Source organism: Aotus nancymaae, unplaced genomic scaffold (assembly GCF_030222135.1).
Source record: "Aotus nancymaae isolate 86718 unplaced genomic scaffold, 86718_ANA_hifiasm-v0.15.2.pri h1tg000095l, whole genome shotgun sequence".
Classification (NCBI taxonomy): domain Eukaryota; kingdom Metazoa; phylum Chordata; class Mammalia; order Primates; family Aotidae; genus Aotus; species Aotus nancymaae.
Genome location: NW_026988510.1, coordinates 796,724 through 823,863, shown reverse-complemented (window position 1 = coordinate 823,863; position 27,140 = coordinate 796,724). Strand labels below are relative to the sequence as shown.

General features: G+C 57.2%; 1 protein-coding gene across 6 annotated transcripts in view; it reads right to left on the bottom strand.

Annotated features, from left to right (window-relative positions):
• Positions 1–5,157: 5,157 nt before the first annotated feature.
• ANKRD11 (ankyrin repeat domain containing 11) overlaps positions 5,158–27,140 on the bottom strand; it is a 225,046-nt gene continuing 203,063 nt past the window's right edge. For all 6 annotated transcript variants that reach the window (XM_064369922.1, XM_064369925.1, XM_064369924.1 and 3 more), the window contains 7 exons: positions 25,621–25,763; positions 23,142–23,289; positions 16,147–22,751; positions 12,366–12,464; positions 12,090–12,233; positions 8,830–8,922; positions 5,158–6,223 (listed from right to left, as the gene is read on the bottom strand). In XM_064369922.1, the coding sequence (XP_064225992.1) occupies positions 6,038–6,223; positions 8,830–8,922; positions 12,090–12,233; positions 12,366–12,464; positions 16,147–22,751; positions 23,142–23,289; positions 25,621–25,763 (7,418 nt within the window). In that variant the 3' untranslated portion in view covers positions 5,158–6,037. The remainder of the gene's footprint in view (positions 6,224–8,829; positions 8,923–12,089; positions 12,234–12,365; positions 12,465–16,146; positions 22,752–23,141; positions 23,290–25,620; positions 25,764–27,140) is intronic.

Below are 27,140 nucleotides of genomic sequence, written 5' to 3'. Positions count from 1 at the left end.
CAGGGCCTCAGCACCCCAGCTCTGGTGTGCGACTTCCACCCCGTCCTCTGCCCAGTGACAGGGCCTCAGCACCCCAGCTCTGGTGGGTGGCTTGCATCCCGTCCTCTACCCAGTGCCAGGGCCTCAGCACCCCAGCTCTGGTTGGCGACTTGCACCCCGTTCTGCCCAGTGACAGGGCCTCAGCACCATAGCTCTGGTGGGCGACCTCCACTCCGTCCTCTGCCCAGTGACAGGGCCTCAGCACCCCAGCTCTGGTGGGCGACTTGCACCCCGTCGTCTGCCCAGTGACCGGGCCTCAGCACCCCAGCTCTGGTGGGTGACTTCCACCCCGTCCTTTGTCCAGTGACCGGGCCTCAGCACCCCAGCTCTGGTGGGCAACATCCACCCCGTCCTCTGCCCAGTGACAGGGCCTCGGCACCCCAGCTCTGGTGGGCGACTTTCACCCCGTCGTCTGTGCAGTGACAGGGTCTCAGCACCCCAGCTCTGCTGGGCGACTTGCACCCCGTCCTCTGCCAAGTGCAGGGCTTTGGCACCCCAGCTCTTGTGGGCGACTTGCATCCCGTCCTCTGCCCAGTGTCAGGGCCTCGGCACCCCAGCTCTGGTGTGAGACTTGCACCCCGTCCTCTGCCCAGTGACAGGGCCTCAGCACCCCAGCTCTCGTGGGCGTCGTGCACTCCGTCCTCTGTACAGTGACAGGGCGTCACCAACTCAGCTCTGGTGTGCGACTTCCACCGTGTCTTCTGCCCAGTGACAGGGCCTCAGCACCTCATCTCTGGTGTGCGACTTGCACCCCGTCCTCTGCCCAGTGACAGGGCCTCAGTACCCCAGCTCTGGTGTGCGACTTCCACTCCGTCCTCTGCCCTGTGACAGGGCCTCAGCACCGCAGCTCTGGTGGGCGACTTGCACCTCGTCCTCTGCTCAGTGACAGGGCCTCAGCACCGCAGCTCTGGTGGGCGACTTGCCCCCGTCCTCTGCCCAGTGACAGGGCCTCAGCACCCCAGCTCTGGTGGGCGACTTGCACCCCGTCGTCTGCCCAGTGACCGGGCCTCAGCACCCCAGCTCTGGTGGGCGACTTCCACCCCGTCCTCTGTCCAGTGACCGGGCCTCAGCACCCCAGCTCTGGTGGGCAACATCCACCCCGTCCTCTGCCCAGTGACAGGGCCTCGGCACCCCAGGTCTGGTGGGTGACTTGCACCCCGTACTCTGCCCAGTGACAGGGCCTCAGCACCCCAGCTCTGGTGGGCGACTTTCACCCCGTCGTCTGTGCAGTGACAGGGTCTCAGCACCCCAGCTCTGCTGGGCGACTTGCACCCCGTCCTCTGCCATGTGCAGGGCTTTGGCACCCCAGCTCTTGTGGGCGACTTGCATCCCGTCCTCTGCCCAGTGTCAGGGCCTCGGCACCCCAGCTCTGGTGTGAGACTTGCACCCCGTCCTCTGCCCAGTGACAGGGCCTCAGTACCCCAGCTCTGGTGTGCGACTTCCACTCCGTCCTCTGCCCTGTGACAGGGCCTCAGCACCGCAGCTCTGGTGGGCGACTTGCACCTCGTCCTCTGCTCAGTGACAGGGCCTCAGCACCCCAGCTCTGTTGTGTGACTTCCACCCCGTCCTCTGCCCAGTGACAGGGCCTCGGCACCCCAGGTCTGGTGGGCGACTTGCACCCCGTCGTCTGCGCAGTGACAGGGCCTCAGCACCCCAGCTCTGGTGGGCGTCTTGCACCCCGTCCTCTGCCCAGTGACAGGGCCTCGGCACCCCAGCTCTGGTGGGCGACTTCCAACCCGTCCTCTGCCCAGTGACAGGGCCTCAGCACCGCAGCTCTGGTGTGCGACTTGCACCCCGTCCTCTGCCCAGTGACAGGGCCTCGGCACCCCAGCTCTGGTGGGCGACTTGCACCCCGTCGTCTGCGCAGTGACAGGGCCTCAGCACCCCAGCTCTGGTGGGCGTCTTGCACCCCGTCCTCTGCCCAGTGACAGGGCCTCGGCACCCCAGCTCTGGTGGGCGACTTCCAACCCGTCCTCTGCCCAGTGACAGGGCCTCAGCACCCCAGCTCTCGTGGGTGACTTGCACCCCGTCCTCTCCCCAGTGACAGGGCCTCGGCACCCCAGCTCTGGTGTGCGACTTGCACCCCGTCGTCTGTGCAGTTACAGGGCCTCAGCACCCCAGCTCTGGTGGGCGACTTGCACCTCGTCCTCTGCCCAGTGACAGGGCCTCTGCACCCCAGCTCTGGTGTGCGACTTCTACCCCGTCCTTGAGCTCTTGGTACCATGGCTGCTTTCTGGCCCCTCTCTCTCGTTTCAGTATTTCATCTTACTTTTCAACAGGGGCAAGCTGGGCCCTGTTCTTTCTAATGTCCTGTGGGGTGTCTTCCCTGTCCCGTAACTGGAAGGAGAAAAGCAGCTCCCTGGTGTGGGGGGAGATGGAGGCCCCGCCCTGCTTGTCTCCATGTGCTGGTACCCTTCCTTTCCTGCCAGGCTCAGGCCCAGCTGCCACTTGGAAGTGGAGACCTCTGGATAGAGACCTGTCCTCCAGACCCTGCAAGGTCGCATGGGCAGGGCACGCCCTCTGTGCTGGGGGCTGACAGCTCACGGGCTTTTCATGAAAACCTCTCACCTCCTTCCAGGTTTTATGAAAGCCACCAGCTTCGCTTCTGTAACAGAAAAAGCCCCAAATTTTTCCCATTTTTCCTTTGAAGCCTGGGGTCCTACCCTTCGCAAGGTGACAGCTTCCCTAAGAGGGCCCCTGTGTGAGGGAGGGGTGCCGGCCTCCCTGAAGCGCCGGGGTCCGATCACTCACCTGCTCTGTGATTTGGGTTTTGTTGCTAAGCGCAGTCCTGACAGCTTCCAGAAGTTAAGGAATCGGGAAGCCTTGAGTTACAGGGCATGGACCCTGTCACCAGTCAGGTGGTCAGAGCCAGCCTGCTCCAGAGCCCGGGCCCCAGGCAGGAGCTGGGTGGCTCACTGATGTAGGTGAGTGGGCGGGGTTGCGCCATCTTCCTCCAGCTCCAGCCAGAGCCTCCCAAGGGCGGTCTGACGCCCACATGGGTGGCCCCGGGCAGCAGGGTTTCCAGGCTGGCACAAAGGCTCCTGCAGTCCTGGGCACTCTTGACGTTACTCAGCATTTATTCACAGGTCTTCTCTCTGAAGACAGCAGGCTTTGTCACTTGTCCCTTGTGGGAGCAGGCTCTATGGGAATCACATGCCCAGCACCCCCAGCAGGTACCCAGGAGCTGACTCCAGCAGACCTGGGTGGGCGCCGAAAGGGAGGGGCTCACACCCGACACCCCCTGTGGAACCACAGCACGGGGCTGGGGCGCCGTCACCACTGTGGGCTGGTACTGCAGTGCGCTCTGTGTGATACAGGCTGACTCAGATTTTTCTTTTAAAGCAGGGTTTACAGGAAGTTTTACTGTGACCAAAGTTCTGTGGTTAAGAGTGGGGTGGGAAGCCTGGCTAACACAGTGAAACGCCGTCTCTACTAAAAATAGAAAACTAGCCACGCATGGTGGTGGCTGCCTGTAATCCCAGCTACTTGAGGCTGAGGCAGGATTGCATGAACCCAGGAGGTGGAGGCTGCAGTGAGCCACGATGACGCCACTGCACTGCATCCAGCCTGGGGGACAGAGCAGGACTCCGTCCAAAAACAAAGCACAGCCAATCCAAACACAGAAAAAATACACTGGAACCTTATGGCCTTCTCCACACCCCCACCCCCAAGGTTATAAGTGAGGTGGGGACACCCTGCCTTTGCCCAGGCTGAGCCCTGAAGGGAACTGGAGGAAATCCACAAAAGCCTTATGCACATATGGAAGACAGGAGTCAGAGGAAGGGGGGCACAGCCTCACACCCACCGCCAACCCCACGCAGGGGCCTGGCCATCGAGGGAGCTCGCAGCGGCCTTTGGGGGAAATGAAGGCACTGCCTCCACCACCGGCTCTGCCTGGCCCGGCTCAGGGACCCTCCCAGGTCAGGCTCCTCTGCAGGGGACACAGTGACCAGGACCCCCATTGCTTCTGATGCACGGGTAGGCTCTGCTGTTCTGTGGGGTTTGTTACTACAGCTGCTGCTCCTTCCGGAACCCCCAGGTAGAGGGGAGACAGAGCTCCGAAGGAAAAGGGTAAGGCGCCTCTATTAACTCCCCCTCCCGCCACGCTGAGCGTCAACAGTCTCCTGGAGCCACAGTTGCTGGAGGGCCCTGGCAGGCCTCCTCTGAGCCAGGACGCCGCAGAGCACAGCACCATCTAAGTGGAGGCCTTGCCCGAGCTGCATTCTGGCCAGGACGAGGGCTCTGAAAGCGATTCCCTGGATTCCCTTGCCAGCTGCAGCTGCCAGGGAGCTGAGAGTGGTGCTACAAGCCAGCCAGCTGCGACATGAATAGCTAGCCACAGGTCTGTTCAGGGCTGCAGTGCTCCGAGCTGTAGGGAGCGATGCTGTTTCTCTCCAACTTCTCACAGGCCCCGTGGAACAGATGGCCAAGGGCTGGCCGCCTTCTTTCCTGCACGGCCCTGCCGCAAGATAAAGGCTCCCCTGAGCCGGTCCACCGGGAGTGCAGGACAAGCGCCTGCATCCAGCGGTGAGGAACAGGCTCCCGTCCCGAGCCGCCGCCTTCACCGAGGAGGTGGCAGTAATCTTGTAGTGTTCCCGCTCTGTGTCATGGCAGAGGAGGAGGGGAAAATATAATTTGTTTCAAAATTAAAAGCTAACAATTTGAGAGGAAAAAGGTTTTCTTTTTTTTAAATTACTATTATTATTTTTTTAAAAGATGGGGTTTCACCATGTTGATCAGGCTGGTCTTGAACTCTCAACTCAGGTGATCTGTCCACCTTGGCCTCCAAAGTGCTTGGATTACAGGTGCGAGCCGCCACACCTGGCCGTGTTTTCTTGAGACAGAGCCTACTACGGAGTACAGTGGTGGGATCTTGGCTCATTGCAGCCTCCACCTCCCGGGTTCAAACGATTCTCCTGCCTCAGCCTCCCAAGTAGCTGGGACTACAGGCATGCACCACCACACCGGCTAATTTTGGTATTTTTAATAGAGATGGGATTTCGCCATGTTGGGCGGGCTGGTCTCAAAGTGCTAGGTTTACAGGTGTGAGCCACTGCGCCCGTCTGGGGAGTGAGTGTCTCAAGCCCACACACAGCCCCTCTCCTGAGAGGGACGCACTGGACAAAGAGCATTTTAATTAATTTATTTATTTCTTTACACATAACTGAAAGTGATGTTACAGTACATAAGTTATTTACAACTGTGCAGTAATGTGTTGCAAAATAAATTATCTAGAAGGCAGCAAAAGTACATTGTGAATGTATAGAAAACTGTACAGCGCTTACGGATACACTTTTTATATGATTATTGGCTCTGTAGTGTTTCAAGTTATGTTCTCAGAAAGAGAAACAAAATGCCCAAGATTAAAGGAAAAAATATACAAACCACGTGGATTTGACTCCATTAAAAACACTACGGGGAGTCCTGGCTCTGTGTCCCTGTGCCTGGGCAGGGGCACGGCCAGCGCCCTGCTCCGCACCAGGTCAAAAGCCCAGTCTCAGGCCGTCGCAACTCTGTGGCAACGGGACCATGGCTGGGATGGCACTCCGGCCCCTCCGACTTGCAGGTCACTGTCTGTGAGAGGTGGACACCTTATTTTTATTTAGTTGATCAGAATGGAACAAAAAATTTTAAAAATGCACTCCGTTCAACTCCTGAAATGCCTCTGCAGTTGGCTGGAGAAAAGGGCCCGAAGGTCACCGTTTTCAGACAGAAGCTGCCATGTGTGCGGCCGGCGTGGTCTCCTCGTCCCGCCGGGGCCGGTGAGGCTCTGGGGGCTTTGCCCCCGCCACGGCAGCTGGTAGAGAAGAGACGTGTTTCACCTCCCTGACGTCTGGACCAGTCTGGAAGGGATGGAGACGCTGTGGCCAAGTGCAGTCTCTCTCGGGGTCTCTCCCCGCCTGGGTGGACATGGCGCTCCCTCCTCCACCCCTGGGGCTCAGCAGCAGCCCTGGCAGCGGTGCCGCCCTCGTCTGCGTCCTGCGTCCATCCCGCGGTGTCACGCCGGCAACAACACGAAGTCGTCGTTGACGTCAACCATGGGCACGTAGAAGGAGGGCACCTCGTTCACGCACAGGGACTTGTGCCCGGCGGGGTCTAGCTCCTGCACCTTCAGCTGCCACTCCATCCTCTGCACGGCATTCAGGGCCGCGGCCTCGTGCTGCTGCCGCATGAGGAGGCAGGTCTGCGGGACACACGGTGGGGAGAGGGAGGAGGAGTGAAGGGAGAGCCCCAGACCCTGCCACCCCCAGCAGGGCCATGAACCTACCCTGGGACGGGCCAGGCCCACGCAGCCCTCTGTCCACGGTGGTGCTGCTGCCAGGGGGCACATGCCCAGGACCAGCTGTACCCGTCCCTGGCATCTAGCCATTACATGTGGCGGTAGCGCCAGCTGTGCTGGGTGTCCATCACCATTACTGCTGTCTGTGCCACCCCCGCCTGAGGTCCCTGCCCGCTGCTCTGGGTCGGCCTGCGGCTCACCTCCGGCAGCCACTGCTCTGATTAGAATCAAACAGCTTTGTGCTTTCTACTCTGATGAGTATTTATGGCCAGTGATGATAGTGTGACTTGTATTTATAGTAGAAACGATGCCATTTAAGAGTGCATGTAAGGGCCAGACTGGGGTCGGACATATTTTGGGAACTCATGGAGGAATTTAAGCATGGCCCAGGGAGTGCCGATATGTCACAGGAGAATCTTTGGGGTTTTTTTTTTTTGACAGGGTCTCAAGGCTGGAGTGCAGTGGCGCAGTCATGGTTCACTGCAGCCTTGTCCTCAAGGGATCCTCCCTCCTCAGCCTCCCGAGTAGCTGGGATTACAGGTGCTACCATGCCCAGTTAATCTGTGTACCGACAGGGTTTTGCAGTGCCGGCCAGCCGCAGTGCGGTACGTAGCTGTCTCTACGTTTCTCTTAGCATGTATCTATCAGCTCACTGCAACCTCCGTCTCCCTGGTTCAAGTGATTCTCATGCATCAGTCTCCTAGAATTATAGGCACCACCACCACACCCGGCTAACTTTTCTATTTTTAGTAGACACGAGATTTCACCATGCTGGCCAGGCTGGTCTCGAACTCCTGACCTCACGTAATCCGCTTGCTCGGCCTCCCAAAGTGTTGGGATTACAGGTGTGAGTCACGGCACCTGGCCAGATCCCTCAGTTTTAAATGACTAAGGTGAAATAGCTAGGTGAGGTGGTGACAGCATTTTGAAATTTGATACTGTCAGTTTACTTGATAAAAACAGAACTGTAACTTCTCCTATACTGCAGTGATACTGCCCCCTGCAACCCCGCACAGCACCGTTACATGAGCGCTTGCGTAATTTATGGTTCTGACATTAATGATGATTATAGTGAAGATCTTTTCATTAAGGTTTGGTCATTTTATCTCCTTTGTGGAGCCTCTATATAAATTATTTTTCGGTGCACCATTTTTCTCACTAGTTGGTAAGCGTTCTTTTTACACTGATGCTACTAAACCTAAGTGGCACTGTTAATGTACTGAATGTCTACAATTTAAACTGTATCTAATTCATTAACGTATTTAAAGTATCGTACAGACTTTCACTTGTCGCCCAGGCTGGAGTGCAATGGCGTGATCTCAGCTCACTGCGATCTCTGCCCTCCTGGGTTCAAGCAATTCTCCTGCCTCAGCCTCCCAAGTACCTGGGATTACAGACACGTGCCACCATGCCCAGCTAATTTTGTATTTTTAGTAGAGACTGGTTTTCACCGTGTTGGCCAGGGTGATCTCAAACTCCTGACCTCAGGTGATCCTCCCTCCTTGGCCTCCCAGTGCTGAGATTACAGGGGGAGCCACTGTGCCTGGCCCAAAGTCCTATTAATGTAGTCAAACATTTATTTATCTTCTTATAGGAAAGTCTTCCCTGTGTGTGTGTTTTTGGAGCTTTCAGTCAGTTTTTCTCACAGCTTCAGTTAGAAGGGGCCTAGGGGCCTAGGGAGGGCGTGGTGTGATGTGAGCGACTTCACGCACCGTCATCTTGGGGCCGGTTACAGCTCAGACCTGAGCTCCTGCCTCAGCACAAGCCCCCAAGGGCCGCGCCTCCCAAGTACTCGCGGCTCCCACCAGGTAGGGCTGCTGGTTCTCATCTGCGCGCATACCAGCGCCTTCTGAGAGCTGCAGCGCGACACACGGGTGCTTGGTTCAGGGACCTGAGAGGTGCTGAGCCTCATACTGCAGGTAGCCGGGGCCGCCTGCTCCAGGCCTGGCGGGCGACTGCAGCGTGACGCTCACTTTGTGGTTCTGTGACTTGGCAAGTTGCCACTTTCCACCGCTCCTTAGTGCATCCTCTGGGTGTCCGGATGAGCAGCCCTAGCGACTGGGACCGAGGGTGTGCTGCCCTTCCCAGCGCCTACCCCGCCTCTGCCCGCTGCCCTGGCCCATGCTTCCAGAGAGTGGAGGGCAAACGCTGAGACTTTACGGGGGGCTCACAGGGCAGCCCCAGGAGGTCTGAAATGCCTCTGCAGTTGGCTGGAGAAAAGGGCCCGAAGGTCACCGTTTTCAGACAGAAGCTGCCATGTGTGCAGCCGGTGTGGTCTCCTCGTCCCGCCGGCCCCACCAGGGCCCTGCTGAGCTGGTGACAGGAGCCGCTTCCTGCACACCTGGGCAGAAGGGAAGACTCAGGAGGCCACGTGCAGGGGCAGGACCTCGCCTCCCTGCAAGCATGGGCCAGGTTAAGAGAATCTGAAATTGTTACTGGGCAGCAGCCTCCCTTGTCCCCAGGGGCACCTGGAGTGCCGGGCCGAGCTGTGGGGGAAGCGCAGCACCGACCTTCATGCGGTCGTACTTGTCATCCACGTCCTGGAGCCAGGAGATGAACTGGCGGGCGTTGAACCGGTCACGCACTGACTTGTTCTCGTCGCCCTGTGGAAACCAAACACAGGTGTTTCATCGGAAGACCCGGAGACCACCACGGGAAGTGGCACCAGCCTGGGCGATGCTACAATGACCTTTCTCAAGGGAAAAACCAAAGGGGCAGCCTCACTCCACCGCCCACACGTTTAATGACCTTCAAGGCACAGAAGGCAGGACCTGCCCCTTCTCCCCAAACAGCTTCCTTAAAATGCATGTGAAGGCGGTTGGGCCTTTGTCTCCTAAGCACCGGGAGGCTGCAGGCCCCGCCTCTGAGCTGGTCCCCAGCCCTGCCCCATGCGACAGGCAGGGCTCAGCCCGCGTGTAATCCACTCTATACGAAAAAAATCTCATCATCCAATCATTCAATGTATATTCAATACATTAACAAAGTCTCCTGGGTGAGACTTTCTAGGTACGTCATCGTCCCTGTGTCCTGGTGAGGGACAGACAGATAAAATGTCTGGGCTCCCTCCCCTTTTTCAGTGGGCTCAGTAACACAGCAGAGGGTTCACAGTGAACCTGACGACATCATCTGCTTCTCAGAACATGTAGAGCATCGACATCAACACACCCAGAAACAAACCCACACAACTGCAGGGAACTCACTTTCCACAAAGGGGCCAAGGACGGTCTCTTCCATAAACGGTGCTGGGGGCAATGGACAGCCACACAGAGAAGACTGAAACTAGACCCCATCTCTCACCATATACAAACATAAAGCCAAAATGGATTAAAGGCTGGAATCTAAGACCTCAAACCATGAAAACTACCACAAGAAAACATCACTGGGGTAAATCTCTAGGACACTGGTCTGGGCAACAAGTTCTCGAGCATACCCCACAAGCACAGGTAAGCACAGCAAACAAGGACAACTGGGATCACGTCCAGCTGAAAAGCTGTGCACAACAAAGGACACGGTCAGCGCCGTGACAGGGAATCCACAGAATGAGGGAAACACCGCAAACCATTCATCGGACAGAGGATTCGTAACCGGAACCTGTAAGGCACGTCATCCACTCTGTACGAACAAAGTCTAATCATCTGATCAAAAAATGGGCAAAAGATCTGAATCGACATCTCTCAAAGAAGACACACAAATGGGGAACAGGCATCTGAAGGGAAGCTCTGCATCACCGCTCGTCGGAGAAACGCAAATCAAAACTACAATGAGCTATCGTCTCACCCAGTTAAAACGGCCTGTATCCAAAAGACAGGCGATCACAGATGCTGGCGACGGCGTGGAGAAAAGGAGCCCTCGTGCCCGGCTGGTGGGAACGTAAGTGAATACAGCCGCTACGGAACGGTTTGGCGGTTCCTCAAAATACTAGAAATTGGGCTACCATAGCATCCAGCAATCCCACTGCTGGGGAGAGAGCCAGAAGCAGCAGTGAGCTGAGACTGCGCCACCGCACTGAGCTTCGGTGACAGAGCGAGCACTACTCAGTGTATCTAAGAGTAACCTGCACTCCCATATTTGATGCAACTCCGTTTACAGTAGCTAAGACCTGGAAGCAACTCGAGTGCCCATCAACAGATGGATGGATAAAGAAAATGTGGCACACACACAACGGAGTACTATTCAGCCACAAAAAAGGAGAGCCTGTCATTTTCAAAAGCGTGGATGGAACTGGAGGCCATCATGTCAGGTAAAATAAGCCAGGCACAGAAAGACAAACATCACATGCTCTCACTTGACAAGTGAAGTCACGGACAGAGAGAGCAGGACGAGGGTTACCAGAGGCTGGGCAGGGAGGAAGAAATGGTTCATGGGTACTAAAAGGAAGAATGAGTAAAACCTCCTGCTTGAGGACACACCAGGATGACTGTAGCAACAGCAACTGAACTGTGTATTTTAACTGGATTGTTTAACTCAAAGGATAAATGACTGAGGGGTGGACACCCCACTCCCCATGAGAAATGAAGGGAAGCGTGCTTCCTTGGAAGGTTTGCGTGAGAGGCCCCAGCTGGTTCTGCTCGTTTCTGCTCCACAGAGCTCGGTCTGCACAGTGCTGTCCTGACCGCCGGTCCATCACAGCCTTCAGTGGGTGCGAGAACCCACACTTTTCAGCATCCAGCCCCCAAAGCATCGTTTGCTCCAACTCATGTTTTCTTTAAAGAAAATCTGTCACTGTGTAGAATGTTTAAACAAGGGACGTTGATAAAATACATCCCCAGAGAAAGCAAGATCTTTAATGCACTAAGCGATATTTCCAAGTGAACGTCGCGGAGAGCCTGCCTGTCACCTGACACAGCAAAGCCTGGTGCTGCTCAGAGTGCCCAGGGCTAGGTGGCGTCATGGGAGGGGCACACGTTATGAGTGTTGGTGCGAGGTCTGAACATCAAGGCGGGCATGGTTCCAGGCGCATCCCCTATGTAGGATGTGGGGCCTGGGGCCCTGGGAGCCCACGACCTGAGCGCAGGGCCTCTGAAGAGGAGGGAGGGGCTGATGCAGGGCAGGCGATGGGGGGGCCAGGGGTCCATGGGGCCCACATGGACAGATCAGTGGTGGCTGGAGAACGATTTCTAGGGCAGGAGGCCCCAGCACATGGGTCACTTGCAGGCACACACAAAGAGCTGCCCAGGGGAGAGCACAGGGCCCTGGCCGCCCACATCCTACGTCCCAGTGGATAGAACAGGTCAAAGGTAGGGGAGGGGCAGGAGTGAGTGGAGCCCCACAGCAGATGGGCAGGACAGGGACTGTGGTTCTGGGACCCTGGGCCAGGTCCATCCTGGCTGAGAAGAGCTGCGCATCTAGGTGTGGGTGTCCCCACAGGACAGCCCCTGGGGTGCCTGAGAGCTGCAGGTGAAGCCCAGCAGTTTAAACGGAAAATAAGGCCAGCCCTGAAACCTGCGAGAGGTAGGGGCAGCTGCTCCAACTGCATGGACAAGTGTTTCAGAAGTCTAAGGAGCACGAAGGGACTGAGCTGCTGAGGCCCAGCCCAGAGGCCCAGGGCCCTGCCCGTGAGGAGAGCTGTCCACTCTCGGCTCCAGCCTTCTTGGCTCCTTTCTGAGGCTCACCCAAGGCTAGAGGTACACAAAGGACTCTGCAGGCCCTGCAAGGCACCGGGCACAGGGGCACCTGGGAAGCTCCTGGTCAAAGTACAGAATCTGTAAAGGGGAGGGGGGGGGGTGTTCGGGTGCTTAGACTCCTGAGTGTGACCTGCAGATGGCCCTACCTGGCTCTCCAGGGGCATGTTGTAGACCTCAGAGTCCAGCAGCATCGTGCAGGCGCTGAATGGCACTGCCTGGTTGGCGATGGTCCTGGCTGCCCGGCAGTGAACCCGCAGAATCTCCTGCTCACAGGACACGATCAGCTTCTCCTGGAGGAGAGGAGCCAGGTGAGCCGGGACACAACCACGCCCTAGGCCCCCCTGTCCCGACAAGACAGCCCCAGGAGCCTGCACCGTGGACACCCTGGCCACGGCCACCCCTGCCCATGCTGGCGCACTTACCCGCTCGATGCTGTGCTGCAGGCGCAGCTTTCCCCGGACTGCCTCCTGCTGCTTGAACAGCTCCTTCAGGGGCTCCGCCAGGGAGGGAGGGGGCGCGATCTGCAGGTAAAAGGTGAGTGGGGGGTTGGCTGGGGCACTGCACTAACAGACTGGAGCTCAGGGAAGCCCCTACTCGGCCTCCCCACTCCTAGAAGCCTGCCCTGGAGACCCCCTCCAGTCCCAGCAACAGACACACCACCGAAGTGCAGGACACGGGAGAGCGGGCACCTGCACGGTGCCCCGTACGACACCATGTGGGGAGGGGATGGAGTGCAGGGAGAGGCACAGGACAGTACCTGTGGCGTGCCCAAAGAGGGCATGAAGCACAGGCTCGTGAGCACCCAACTCTGTGGAAGGAATACAGCAAGACAGCAGGAGCGGGCTGGGGAAGGCTGAGCTTCCTGTGTTCACAGGGAGGGTCCACACACCCCAAATCAGCTTCAACCAGGGTGCAATGCCCACAGTGGAATATGAAGGCTGACAACCAAGCCTCTGGTCTTGGGGTGGCTCGGGAGAGATAAGAGCACACTGGCCCAGGTCCCCATGGAGCGCAGTGGGGCTGCGGCTGGAGGCGTGGTGAGTAGGCACTGCACTCCCACCAGCGGAAGGGTCCTCACAGGGTGGGTCAGCGAAACTACAGGCACGCTGGGAAGTGAATGAGGAAGTAAAGACAGCAGAGAACATTAGGACGAGGCCTAGGACTGTTTTTTTTGTTTGTTTGTTTTTGAGACGGAGTCTCACTCTGTCATCCAGGCTGGAGTGCAGTGGTGCGATCTCAGGCTCACTGCAACCTCCGCCTCCCAGGTTCAAGCGATTCCCCTGCCTCAGCCTCCCGAGTCGCTGGGATTATAGGCGTGCACCACCGTGCCTGGCTAATTTTTTGTGTTTTAGTAAGGAAGGGGTTTCACGATGTTGGCCAAGATGGTCTCAGTCTCTTGACCTCGTGATCTGCCTGCCTTGGCCTCCCAAAGTGCTGATGCATGAGCCACCACGCCCAGCCGATGAAGGCTTGCTCTCCTGCAGAAAAAAGGGACACACAGGGGCATGGGGCCAGGCTGAGGACCGTGGTGCAGGGCAGACCTCAGGCCTACAGGGAGTGACGTTTCCAAAGCAGACACGGAAAGCATGGCCCTGTGCTCAGGGGGCCTGCAGCAGTCCCACCGGGACCCACCGTTTTGTACAGGTGGGGCCACGTGGTGATGGCAGAGTGGGAGAGGGGTGGCCAAGAACAGCTAGAACATAGAGGGGGCCAGCCAGAAACGGGAGTGCTGGGGGCAGATGGGTACGTGGACGCAGAAGAGGGCACCAGGAAGAGCTCCTGACAGCCAAGGCTGGACGACTCACAGCAGGAGACCAAACGCTGGTGACGCTGGGCACCTGCAGGCAGAAGGGGCGGCGGCTCCTGCCAGCAGAGCTCCAGTGAGCAAATGCAGGAGAGGGACACAGAGGCCCAGGGCACAGTAGTGACTGCCATGTGCATGGGCAGCGGTCTCGGAGAAACAGGCTTCCACCGTCTCCACATCGCTTCCCCAAGACACACACCCACCGCAGAGGGAGAGCCCTCAGCTCACAGTGGACGGGCCCGACCAGGTCTCCAGGTGACACCACGTAGGACACCAGGAGCAGGAGGCCGCACCTCACGCCAGTGGGCTCCTGCCTAACAGTCGTCATCGCAGGCCAGGCATGGGGCATCTGACCACACTGCTGCCCGCCACTCCCAGAAGGGCCCACCAGGAGACGGCGCACAGGAGAGCCTCGTCACCTGCAGGGCTCCCCAGGCACATTCAGAGGAGGATGGACGTGTGGCAGGCGCCAAACCTGTCTCTGCTGCCTTTGAACTTTTCCGCCCAAGTAAAATCAGTTCAAAATTAATGATTAAAAAATTCAGCTAAGTCTCGCTAGTCCACAGACCTCACTGTTCACCACGGTCTCTACCCCGACTTGAGAAGCCCAGCCCCCTAGTGGGGGTTCTGGGTGTGGGTTTTCAGCTGAGCTGCAACCTGCCCGTCTGTGGCAGAGATTCTGTGGGCCCCCTCCAAGGTGGGACCGATGCGCACTCTAACGGCACCGCCCCTTCCTCCGGCTCGGCCCTAGGGCCACCAGCAGCAGGAGCGGTGGGGGCCTCTGGCCGCTCCTGGCGCCTCTGCCTGCCTTGGTCTCAAGTCTGGGGGGAACTAAAAAAGACCAGGTGGGAGATGCACAGAACATTCCCAGGATTACTTTGATTGGCAGGATTCTGGTGGCTTTTTCCCCCTGTATTTTCCAAATTTTCTACAGCTGTCAGACTACTGTTTTGACACATTACAACAAGAAACAACAGCAGCAAAGACAAAGTACAAAAGGTCTTACTGAGGACAGATCCTAGGGCAGGTTTTTCTGAATGTCGCGACCCAACCGCAGGCTCTGTTTCCTGTGGACGAGCCTCCCCGGGGACAGCTAGGGTCAGGGCTCCAGGGGAAGGGTCGCCCTGGGTGCAAAGCCCCCTGTGCTCCCAGAGTACAGAGCTCAGAGCTCAGCAGGGTGGGGCCCGCAGGCGCCCGATCCTGGGGTCCTGCAGAGCCTCCCTGATGGACAGCAGCCCCACCCCAGCCTGACCCTCAGGGCAAGCTCAGCAGACCCCGTGGTCCTCTTCTGAGGGATGCTCGGTACCTGAGCCGAGTCGGGGCCAGCATGGGGAGGGCTCTGAGAAGGCCCCGGGCCCACAGAGCCAATGCGTGTGGCAGGCCCAACGGTGCCTCGCACCACCTGCAGGTTTCAGCAGCCAGGAATCCCCACAAGGAAATGGCCGTTGGTGACCAAGAGCCCGTTCTGGGCATAACACAACAAACTCCAGTGAGACGGCTCCATCAACCACACAATCTACCAGGCACTGTGTCAACGGAATTGCGTGGTCTTGGAGGGGACTCCAAGAAAGGGCCAGGAGAACGTCACATGCTGGGACCGGATGGACCCCGGGGACCTGAGAACAGGAGGGCAGGGGAGGCTTCGCGCAACTCAGGCCGTCACCAAGCACAGATGGGTAAGCTCTGGCTCCACCGTGAGGAATCCCTGTGCCTGCTGGGAAAGACACTGATGGGCTAGGAGGTGAGACCCCAGCCAGGCCCTGCGGCCCAGGGCAGAGGATGCACACGGGAGGCTGCCTAATGTAGGAATGTGCTCAGAGCAGGGCCCCATTCAGAGGGATTTGTTTTGGGTCCAGATGGAACATAAGGGGCTGAGGGAGTGGGCGTGGTTCTGAGACGTTTCGCCTGAGACTATAGAGGTAGGACCACCCTGCCCAGAGGGAGCTGCAGCGTCTGCTGTCCTAGAAGCCCAGGGAGGTAGGGGAAGGGACCCAATGTGCAGGTGTGGGCGCTGAGGGAACCCACAAGGGTCCAAAGGAGAAGGGGGCGGGGGCTGAAGACAGAGGGTGTGGCTCTGCTGAGGCCGTCCTGGTGGAGGGGGAGTGGAGAGCGGACAGTGAGCGGCGTGAAGGGGCAGCCCGACACGAGTGGTACTGGGGTGCACCCAGGGTGAGGAGACACTAGGAGACCAAGGCCTGGCACAGAGCCAGCTTGAGGAAGGGCCTCAGGTCTGCACAACAGCTGTGTAGCTTCCGGCCTCTGCCTTCTACTCAGGTGGGAAAAGGTCAAGAGAGGTCAAGGGCCGGGAGCAGGACATAAAGGACTCGAGGAACTCATGATTGGGGTGCCCCGGACGCACCCGAGAGAGAAGGCAGTGGCTCCCCAGGCCCCGCACTCACCACGGGGATGTGGAGCTTGCTGAGTGGCTTGCCGTCCAGGAGGTAGGAGCCCGTGTAGGTGACGTACTCGGCGTAGCACTGGGGCGCCTGCGGCGTGATGCAGCACAGGATCTTGCGCTTCTCCTCGATCTTCTTCCTGATCTGCAGGTATTCGAAGTAGGGGTTGGCCCTGTCGCTGTGGTAGGGCTCAATGGCGTCCAGCTTGATGGCGTCCACGATGGCGGCCAGCGTCTGCTGGATCACCTCCCGCGTCTGCTGCGTGGACGTGTTCAGCTGCTGCGGCAACTGCTGGGTGGAGCGCTGGAAGCGGCGTTTGCGCGGATGCTGGGCCTGAGCGTCATCCTCCTCGGAGCTGCGGGCCTTGGCCCTGGTGGCTGGGGCGGGGGCGGGGGCACAGTCCTTCTCGGAGGGGGGTGTGCCCTGCTTACTCTGGTTTGCGAGCATCTGCGCCCGGTTCCTGGTCATGCGCTGAGGGATCTCCTCCACTCTGGGGGCCTTAGGGGCTTCGGCCGTGGGTTTTGTTTCTGGTTCTGTGGCTTCTGGCTGGATGCTACCGGGAGGGCCTTCGGCTGGGGCAGCAGCACGGGAGGCCTCAGCGTTGTCCTGGGGACTGGCACTGTCTGCAGCCTGGGCTTGTGCCACAGCGTCCAAGGGGGGGCCATCAGGGGTACAGAGGGATGCAGCAGGGGGTCCTTGGGTCTCGGCCCCCTGGTCTCCACTCCCCAGTGGGCGCTGTTCAGGGGGAATGGGTGGGGGCTCCGTGCTGGAGTCCAGATCCCCAGGGGCCCTCTCTTCGGGCACCGTCTCTGCCTCCACCGTAGCTTCAAGAACCACGTCCAGCTTTGGCTCCTCTGAGGGCTCAGGCTCCTGCTCTGTGGGGAGCCGGGTGGAGGCCTGGTCTGGAGGCAGCGCTGGTGGTTCCTCAGCCACCAAGGTGGAAATGTCCCCACCATTTACAAGCACAGGGGCCCCTGGAGGGATCTTTTCTGAAGGAGCAAGACTTTCTTCTATGGGTTCTGTTTCAACATCTGGGACGTCTTTTGTCTGCAATGGAAGCTCTGGCAGTGAGAAGGGCCCCAGGTCCAGGTCGTCCTCAGGGCCGGCAAAGGCGTCTGCCCAAGGCACCGGCTCCACCTGGCCAAGGGCAGACAGGCTGTGGCTGTTGTCCAGGAAACTATTTTCCAGGGGCCCCAGAGCCTCCACCTGAGCCACAGTAGTGACACATGCAGGCTCAGGGGCCATGTCCAGTGGAGCTTCCGGAAGTGACTTGCAGTTGCTGAAAAAGGACTCCAGCCCGGAGGGAGAGGCGTAAGGAGCTGCCTCTGAGGTGGAGATGGCGGTCGGGATGGTTTCCACCCCGTCTTTGACATCCTCCAGTCCTGGGTCAGTGACAGGCAGAGTATACGGGGCAGGGGAGGTGGAAGGGGCGGGGTAGGGCGCCTCGGAGGCGCTGAAGGGCCCTGGGGCAGCAGAGTGGAGGGAGTCCGCAGGGCAGAAATGTTTGGGGGACTCAGAGAATCTCTGTGGAGACTTGAGCAGGAGGTCCGAGCCCACGGGCCAGCTGACAGGGTTTTCAGAGGCGCTCCCAATCAGGCTGGAAGCAAGGGCCTGCTCGGTGGGATGGGCCCACTCCACAGGCTCCTCGGTGATGACGGCACTGAACGGACCCTCGTCCAGCGGCTCCAGGTAGCCCGGCTCCGGGGGGATGATGGCGGCCGTAGCCTGCTGGTCCTCGGTGGCGTCCAGGTCCGGGGGAAGGGTCCCTTCAAGAGAAGGAACCAGCAGCTCCCCCCTGGGTGAAGGGGCAGGTTTTGCTTGTAAACTTGAGAAGACGCCCTCTGGAGACGGGGTAACAGTGACAATGGCAGCCGGCGGGCAGTGCAGAGCATCGACTTTGGGCGAGGGGAGGCCATAGTCTGGGGAGTAGTACCCTGGGGACAAGCAGGCAAACTTCTCTGTGGGAACCGGGGGCAGGGGCACCCTGTCTTCCATCGAGTGCGGCACAGGAGAGTCGTAGCTGGAGGCGGCGGGAACGCTCTGCTGCCTGAAGAGCTTGTCGCCGACGCTGAATTCCTCCTCTGGGGTCCTCCTAATATCGACAGAGACCGAGCGGTACAGGTTTGTGGAGAGAGGCCGGGCCGGGGCCTGGCTGGCGTTTTCTGAAAGCCCGCTTGATGCCACAGAGAACCTGTCGAAAAAGGAGGGGGAGCAGGCGCTGGCGGGAGCGGTGGGCACGGGCGTGGAGTGCTGGGAGTCGGCGCAGTCGAGCACGAGGTCCGCGTAGTCATCGGCGCTGCACGACGGGGTCCTGGGCGTGTGCATCACCTCCTCGTAGCTGGGGCAGGACAGCACCGACGTAGGGGTGGGCACGCCAGTGGGCCGGCTCTGATCAGGCCTTGGGGACGCGGGCAGGGCCTCCTTCATGTGTGGCCCTGCGAGCCAGTCTTTGGAATCTGTCCCTGATCCCGGGTGTAGCTTATTTTCGGCAGCAGGTGGAAGAGGAGTCGACTCCTTGAGCTTTTTGTCTTTAAACGGAGGGTCCGGCCCTGGTGGTTTCTTGGCGGGAGCGTCCAGACCCTTCTTCCGCCCGTCGTCTGCCGGCTTCACCTTCTCCTTGAGCTTGGGGTCTCCGGACCGGTGCCTCAGCTTCTCCATCTGCTTCATCCTCTCCTTGTGCCGCTTGTGGCGCTCCTCGATCTCCAGATCCTTCTGGGAGAGCATCCTCTCGAAGCTGGTCATCATCAGGTCGCCGTCCCCCAGGAGCTTTTCCCTGGGCCTGGCTTCTTTCCTGCCTGGGTCTTTGGCCGGCGCTACCTTATCATTCCCATTGCTCATTTTCACCGAGTCGCCCTTTTCTTTCTCCGCACCGTCCTTGAATTTCTCCTTCAGTTTGGCGTCGCTGAGCCTCGGGCCCTCGTCCCTAGACTTGTCTTTCGGTGCGCGGGGAGGGCTGTCCTTGTCCCTGGTGGCGGGCTTCTGCTGCTCGTCCCTGTGGTGGTGGCGCAGCAGCCCGTCCGCATGCCTGTCCCGGTGCCTCTCCTTCTCGTCTCTCCACTTCTCCCTGTGTTTCTCCCTCCTCTTCTTCTCTTTTAAGATGCTGATGGTGCTAGAGCCATAAGGCTTTAGTTCCTTTTCTATTTTCTTGGAAGGTTCTCTCTCGGAATCATTCTTATCCTTCTTTTCGGTAGAAAACAATTCAATGGTTTTATCTAGCTCATCTTCGATGTCGGCTTTCATGCTGTAACAAACTCCGTAAGCGTCCGCCTCCAGGAAGTCCTTTTCATACTGGCCGGAGTCCTTCCTGCTGCCGCCCTCCTTGTAATCGTCGCCCTTCTCCTTCTTCTCGGCCTTTTCTTTCTTGGCCCTCTCTCGGTCGTGGCTCTTCTTGGATGAGGATGAGGAGTGTCTATGCCTTTCCTTCTCTTTCAGCTTCTCCGGGAGGCAGGCACTCTCCCTGGCCTTGTCCTCCATGGGTGGCTCCGTGAAAGAGACCTCCAGAAAGGCAGTCAGCCCCGGTTCCTGCCCTCGGTCTGTGAAGCTGTCGGAGGAGACCTCACTGATTTTGTCATTGGAATCTTCTCTGTACTCATGGAGAGCTTCTTCTTCCAACTTTTCAAGCAAGCTTTTCTCCACGTCGGCGCTTCTCGAGGACTTCCTCTCCTTGGCATGTTCCTTATCCGACTTCTCTTTGTGTTTGCTTTTAGCCTTGTCTTCAGCAGAGTGTTTCTTTTCGGCCTTCTCTGGGAGCTTCTGTTTATTTTTCTTGTCTTGAATGGAGTCCACTGAAGCTCTGTCCTTCCTGTCCTTATACTTTTCTGTGGACTCTTTATCCTTCTTCTCCTTGTGCTTTTCAAAGCCTTTCTCTTTTTTGTCTCTCCCTCCGTCGGCAGACCCTCTGTCCTTTCTCTTGTCTTTGGGCTCCTTGTCCTTCTGCCTCTCGGGGTGCTGCTTGTCAGAGGAGGACTTCCTGTGTCTGTCAGAGGCGTAGGCCTCTCGCCCTTCCTCCTTGTCCTGGAGGCCGTCCACCCTCTGCAGGTCGCCAGCCTCTCCCACCTTGAACCCGCCCCCCACGCAGTCATCTCTGTCGTCCTCACTCTCGTCTGTGAATATGTCTGCAATGTACCAGCTCTTCTCCTTGCCTTTCTTGTCGTCTTTTTTTTCAGAGAAGTCTTCTGAGAGAATCCCAGGGAAAGCCTTCTCTTTTTTCTCTTTCCCTTGGTCCAGAGACGCTTTCCTTTCTTTGTCTTTGCCATGAGTGTCTTTATGTTTTTCCTTGGTATCTTTTTTCTCTTTAAAACATTTATCGAATTCTTTGTCCTTCTGGCATTTTTCGAGCATCGACTTCTCGCTTTTGTCCTTGTCACTGGACTTCTCTTTGTACTTTTCTGGTTTGGTTTTCTCCCTCCTCTCCTTATCAAGGCCATCCTTCTTCTCCTTCTCTCGCGCAGGGTGGTGCCGTTCCCACGGCTCCAGGCCCTTCCCAAAGTCACAGTCAGACTTGTCCTTGAAGCCGCCCTCGCAGCCGCACTCCTTCAGCTCCTCCCGATGCGCCTCCTCGGGCCTGGCCCTGCCGTCCCTGCGCTCCTTGCAGCTCTCGAGGCTGTCCTTCCTGTCCCGCCCGGCATCTGCGGACTCTCTCCGCTTCTTGTCCTTTTCCGAAAGGTAGCCGGGGACACTTTTATGCTTTTCCATCTGGTCTTTCCTCTTCTCAGAGTTTTTATCCAAGTAGTCCCTGTCCTTCTTTCGGAAGAAGGGCTCTCTGCAGTCTCGCTTCTCCCGGGCCCTGCTGTCTCGCTTCCTCTCCTTGCTGTCCTCCTTCACGGTTTCCAGGATCAGCTTGGCCACAGAGTCGCTCTTCATGTCCCTGTAGTCTGTCACTGGAGAGTCCCAGCTGTCCTCCCCTTTGAAATCAAAGGATGAGTCCGATAAGTCAGAAAACCACCGATCTCGCTGATCATCAGACAGGCTAAACTTGGTGTCTTCATTCTCCAGAAACTGATTTTTGTTACAAAATTCGTCAAAAGCAGAATCTTCCCGATAAACCTTTTCTTTCTTGAGTTTTTCTTTATCTTCTTTAAAAGCCTTCTCCTTCTCTTTTGACATTTTGTCCTCTTTTAAATCATTCTTTTTCTCTAATTTTGAGGGCCGGTCTTTTGACTTCTTCTTTCTCTCCTCTTTGTATAGTCTCAGTTTTTCTTCTTTTGGAGACTTTTCCTTCAGAGGTTTCTCCTTTTCTGTTTTATTCGAACGGTCCTTCTCTTCTCGGAAAGACCTGCCGATGTCTTTGTTCATGTCTTTGATTCTCTTCAGTGATTTTTCATCTTTGGAGACCTTCATGATCTCATCTTTAAAGAGCCATTCTTTTTCTTCCGATTTCATCTTGCTAAGTTTCTCTTCTTTTTTAAAGTGGTCTCGATCATGCTTTAACACTTTTAACTTATTTTCGGTGGAAATATCGTTCTCTAAGAGTATCGCCTTATCTGACTTCTGCTTGGAGTCCTCATACTCGTAAGTAAAACTTTTCAGTTTCAGCTCTTGGCTGATGGAACACTGTCCCTTCTCCTTGTTTTTGTGTTTGTGTTTTGTTTTGTGTTTTTTGACAACCTTCCCCTCCTTGTCCAGCTTGGGGACCGCACCCTCCGCGCTGGAGAGGAAGGGGCTCTTCTTCTCCGAGGGGCAGCCCTGCAGCCCGCCCCGCTTCCTGTGCTCCTGCTTCTTCCTCACTGGCTTCAGCGACTCCACGCTGGAGCCCTCAGAGGAGTAATCAGACTCGCTTGTCAGTCTCGTCCTTGTGGAGTCTGATAAAGAACTGACCTCTGACCAAGCTGGGGAAGAAATGGTTTTCCAATTGTCTGTCCGCCAGTGCTTGGTGTGCTGGTCTGTGTGGTTGGGGTTCTGCTTCTGCGCGGCAGAGCTCCCGTGAGACGAGGTGGAAGAGGCGGAGAGGGAGCTGAACAGGGAGGGGTCCTTCAGCACCAGCGGGGACCCCTTGAGGCAGCTGGAGCTCCCCACAGAGTCCCTGTCGTCCTCCCCGCTCTCGGAGGACTCGCTCTCTGACTCTGAGGAACAGAACTTGTCGCTCCTTTTTCCAAAGCGAACCTCTCTGCCTTTCGTTTCTTTCTTTCGCTTCTTTTTCACTTTGTTTTTCTCCTTCTGCTGCTTGGCATTAGAAGGCTCTCGCGTCTTACCGCCAGGCAAGAGCGCATGTGCCGAGAGTCTCAGCTTCTCTGCTGCGCCTGCGCCGACACTGGCGTCCTCCTCGTCCGACGTGTCGGACAGGATGCGATGGGGCGCTTTCTTTGGTGCAATCGTGTTGTTTTTAGTGTAACTTTTAGCCTCCATTTTGGGTATAGAGATGAAGCTCCTGGGCTTCACTTCTCTTCTGTAGTCCTTTTTCAACAGGTGCTTGTCGTCCACCGGAGGAACCCTGTCCTGCTCATCGTCCTCGTCAAACTCATACTCGTCCTTGACGGGGGCCGCGGCCTTCTGTGGCTCTGGGTTCTTGGCCTTGTGCTTGAGGCCTTTTTCGAACTCAGAGTCCGTGTTGTTGCCGTCGACTGAACTGGAAGGTGCGAAGGAGGGGGCGTCTTCCTCTTCTGAGCTCTCTGTTGGAGGCAGGAAGGGAGAGGTCACAGGCAGGCTCAAAAGAGCTCTCCCCCGAATGGCAGAGGAGAGAGGCTCTGCAGATGTGCCCTGGGGTAAGGTTCCCACCCAGCCTCTGCAGAGGCACTTTGCTTGACTCATGGAAACCAGCCACAGGCAGCAGGAAACCAGACAGAGCTCGGCTCACAGACAGGGCTGGCATCTTAGAAGCAAGACTGCAGGCTTTTCGGCAGTGACACGCCTGGGCGGGGTCTCCCGCAGTCCAGAAGCTCCTGTAAACCCCCAGCATCCAAGGAGGAGCTGATGTGAGGCGCAGCACTGCACACACACCACAGGGCAGCTCCTACCTTCCCTGCATGAAAGAACAGGCAGCTCAGGTGGCCGTGACTTACCCGTCGAGCTCTCCTCGCTGGAAGTGTAAGTGCCTTTGCCTAATAGGAGGTTCACCATCGTGGGGGAGCTGGCCACTTTCAGCGGCGTCTCGCCTTTCCTGTTGCTCTGCTGCGGGTTCCCTCCGTACCGCAGGAGCAGCTTCACCACCTACAAGACAGTAACACCTGCGTCAGGGCCTGCTGGAGACGCACAGCTCCTCTACCGCTCTGTACAACACTGCAGCCCCTTCCAAGAGCCCCAGGGTCCGACCCGAGAGCAGCCCCTCACGGTCCAAGGCTGTGGGAGCCGAGTGCACAGGGACTGCCTGGCGAGGCTCCGGGTGTGGCGGGCGAGGCTGTGGCTCCTCTGTGGGAAGGGCTGTGGCCGCCAGGGCTCCCGCACCCCTCCCGTACTCTCCTTCGGAAAGGCTCTGACTCCTTTGCATTTTTTCCACCGTTTCTCCTTTGCCGCGAGTAGATGACTTCCCAGGAATCTTCTCACGAAGGCTCTCCCCTCCCGCCAACAGTGAGCTCCTCAGCAGAGCGGTGCCGGAGTGGTCGTGGAGGGCACAGGCAAGAGGTTAGGGAGAAGCGTGTTATGGGGGGTGGGGGACAGAATAGAGGAAACAAAGACCAAGTTTCTGCAAGCTGCTTTATTTTTTATTTTCATTTACATTAGAAAATAAAATAATCTCTCCCCTGCTTGATTTTACAAGAGTAAGGGGTCACACGAATGATATGAACAGCCACGGTGACGTTTCCACAGCTCTGTCCAGGTGCTTCTCAACAGCAACCTACATTTCCTATGCCCAGAGCAGCAACGCACTGAACTCAAGTACAAATATTAAATTTAAACCCAACTTCAGTCCAGTCTGAGACTAGAGCATTCAAAGAATCTGTAATAAAGTTTAATACAGACTCTCGTCGCTCACAGAATCCATTCCCAGTTCATATAGGACATTTCATACTGTTTAATTGGCACAGAGTTCTCATGTGTGTGAGTTTTCTATTTTAACTACAACAAAACCTCAGGCTTACAATTCTGGAGGTCAGAGGTCAAGGTGCTGGCAGGGCTGGGTCCTTCCTCTCCTCCATCATGGAAGGGTTGCTGGCAGAATTCAGGTTCTTGCAGGGCTGGGTTGGAGGTCCCCAGTCCCAGCTGCTAGGGGCCACCACACTCCTCGGCCCCTCCTCTAAGGCCAGCAGTGCACAGTAAGGCCCTCCTCGGGCTCTACCCTCTCCTGCTTCTGGTATCTCTCAGCCTCAGCAGGAAAGGCTCTCAAGCTTTAAGGGCCCATAGGGCTGCCCAGGGCCTGCCAAATGACCTAGGGCGATTTCGCCACGTGAGGCCACGTGCTATTAAGGTCTGGGGGTCACAACATGGGCATCTTGGGGGCCATTATCCTGCCTACCATGCCATAATTCCAGGGTCTTTGACGTTTTTCATAATCAAAAGTTTAAAAGCGGTAATTAGAAAAGTATGAAGATGCACTGGGTGCCCCAGCCCCTCACCCACCACCACCATTCCCTCGTGCCTGCCCTTCCCTGCACTGCTGGGTGAACCCAGACACTACAGAGCTTTCTCCAGTTCATGTCTCTGAAAGGGCCCATAAAAAACAAAATAAACCATAATGCCATTCATCATCTTACCTATAAGTTTAATGGTCACGTTTTAACATCAAACACTGACTCAGTGTTCTGAGATCCCTGCTTGTCACAGAGTCTTCAATCACCCCCCACCCTGCAGGAACGAGCCGTGTCCCAAGCATGCTCCCTAAGACCAAGGTGTTGGCTCCAGGACCTCCCGCAGTGGCCAGGCGGGGCTTGCTGCAGAGGAGCCTGATGGGCGAGGGCAATGTGCACCCGGCCTTGCTGTCCTGCCTGTAAGCAGGGGCTCTCCACGAAGCTCTGCTGATGACTTCAGTGAGACCCGCCCCATCTCCAGGCAGCACCCCTGCTTTCCAGCAGGATGGGGGTGTCAGGGACCCCACAACCTCTCTCGCCCCCTGACAGAGGCTGAGACCTCTCAGGCCCACTGTTCCTGGGCCGGCCACAATGGCCACTTTCTAAATCTTGGGCCTATGTCCTATGCACTGGCCACACCTCTTGGTGTTACCTCATTCCAGACGAGAGTGGGTCTGCCTTGCAGGTCTAACAGCCCCACAGTGGTGACGGGGACCAGCAGCAACTCCTGCAGGCCTCCTTCCACTTCGTGGAATCCTTCACCTGCTAAAATCCAACCAGACCTAAACGGCTAGTGGATACGAGCCCTTCCACAGATGGCGCTCGCTGCGAAACCTGAGAGGCCGTCCAGGTGCTGACCCCGGATGGGAAAGCTGGAGGCAGACAGAGGGCACAGCTCGGCCTTCAGGGTAAGGGGTGGCAAAAACTTGCTTTCCGGCGCCCCACACAAGGTAACTGGCTAGCTGCAGGGACAAAGCTCCAGAACCACCCAGATGCCAGATCAGGCCAGTGTGAAGGGCCGAGGGGAGATGCCAACCTTGTAGTGTCCGTTGTTGGCAGCATCGTGCAAAGGCGTGTCATCATCCAGGCCCTTGGTGTTCACCTCCGCACCTGCAGCCAGCAGCTGCTTCGCGACGTCGTAGTAGCCCCGGTTACAGGCCTCGTGCAGCGCCGTCCAGCCTGGAAACAGACACTCAGGACGTATGTTATGTGATCCTCGGGAACGCCACTCCCATCTCTGGAGATAGCGCCCTGAGGATGTGCTAAAAGACAAGGGACAAGCGAGCTGGGGAGCTGCACTGTTGAGGGCTGCAGTCGAGGGGAGCAGGTGCCGGCCCAGAGAACCCTGAACTTCTCTGTGGCACCCCTCTGCGAGCACAATCCGTATGTAGCTTGTTAACCCTACACACTAACGGCCGGCAGGGCTCATCTGCATAATCACCCTAAAGGGCAGGAGGTCAGTGAACACATGGTGTAGCGAACAGCAGCCTCATCCCTACCGATTTGGAAGCACAGGTGCCTTTGCAGAACACAGAGGGGAAACATTGTGTCGGAAATGGGGAAACTGAGGCTGAGAGTGCCTGATGGAGACTGAAGAGCTGCTACAGCAGGAGCTCCACCAGGGGCACCCAGGCTTGGGCCACACGCTGAAGGTACCTGGGCAGGCAGCTCCTGCCTGGGGAGCTGGGAGCCCAACAGCAGGTGGTGTGGCTGCATGCATCGTGGAAACGGAGCCCAGCCCCATGGAAGCAAGTGGCAGTGCTCCAGAGAAGCTTCTTTCAGAAAAATGCTTTTTTTTTTTAGGAAAAAGAAAAAAGAAAAGGTGCTAAATGATGTTTGGGTCAGACAGCTCTAAGCTAGGGCAGTGGGGAAACTCTAGAAGGATTCTACACAGCGTGTTCTCGCTCTTCTGTTCTCCTTACACTGTGGACAGGCAGTCCTGGGGTATGTGGACCACCCAGGTTTGATGTGGATATTTTATGTAAAGAAACACAAGACTAAACTCTAATCCTGGGACCCTTAAAAAAAAAGAATAGCCCCTGGGTCTGGGGAGGCTCGCTCAGTTCTGTCCCAGGCCCAGGCAAGCCCCAGGACCCAGCCCTGTGAAGTGAGGGGAGTTCAGGGTGTGGACCGAGCCTGGGGCTCCCGGCTCAGAGGTGCCCTCTGCTGGGAAACACAGCCACTTGCTAGACACACCAGGGACAGACCCCTCCAGAGGACTGGAAGTGCGGTTTATGGAACACAGCAGATTAAAATTTAAAATTCTTCAGTCCTTTTAAAAATAGGCCAGGCATGGCAGCTCCCAGCTATAATCCCAGTACTTTGGGAAGCCAAGATGTGAGAACGGCTTGAGGCCATGAGTTCAAGCCAGTTTGGGCAACATAGCAAGACCCCATCTCTGCAAAAAATAAAAAAATTAGCCAGGCATGGCGGGGTGTGTCTGCATTCACTGGGAAGGCTGAGGTGGGAACGTAACTTGAGCCCAAGAGTTTAAAGCTTCAGTGAGCTGTGATCGCGCCACTGTACTCCAGCCTGGGCGACAGAGCGAGACACCCT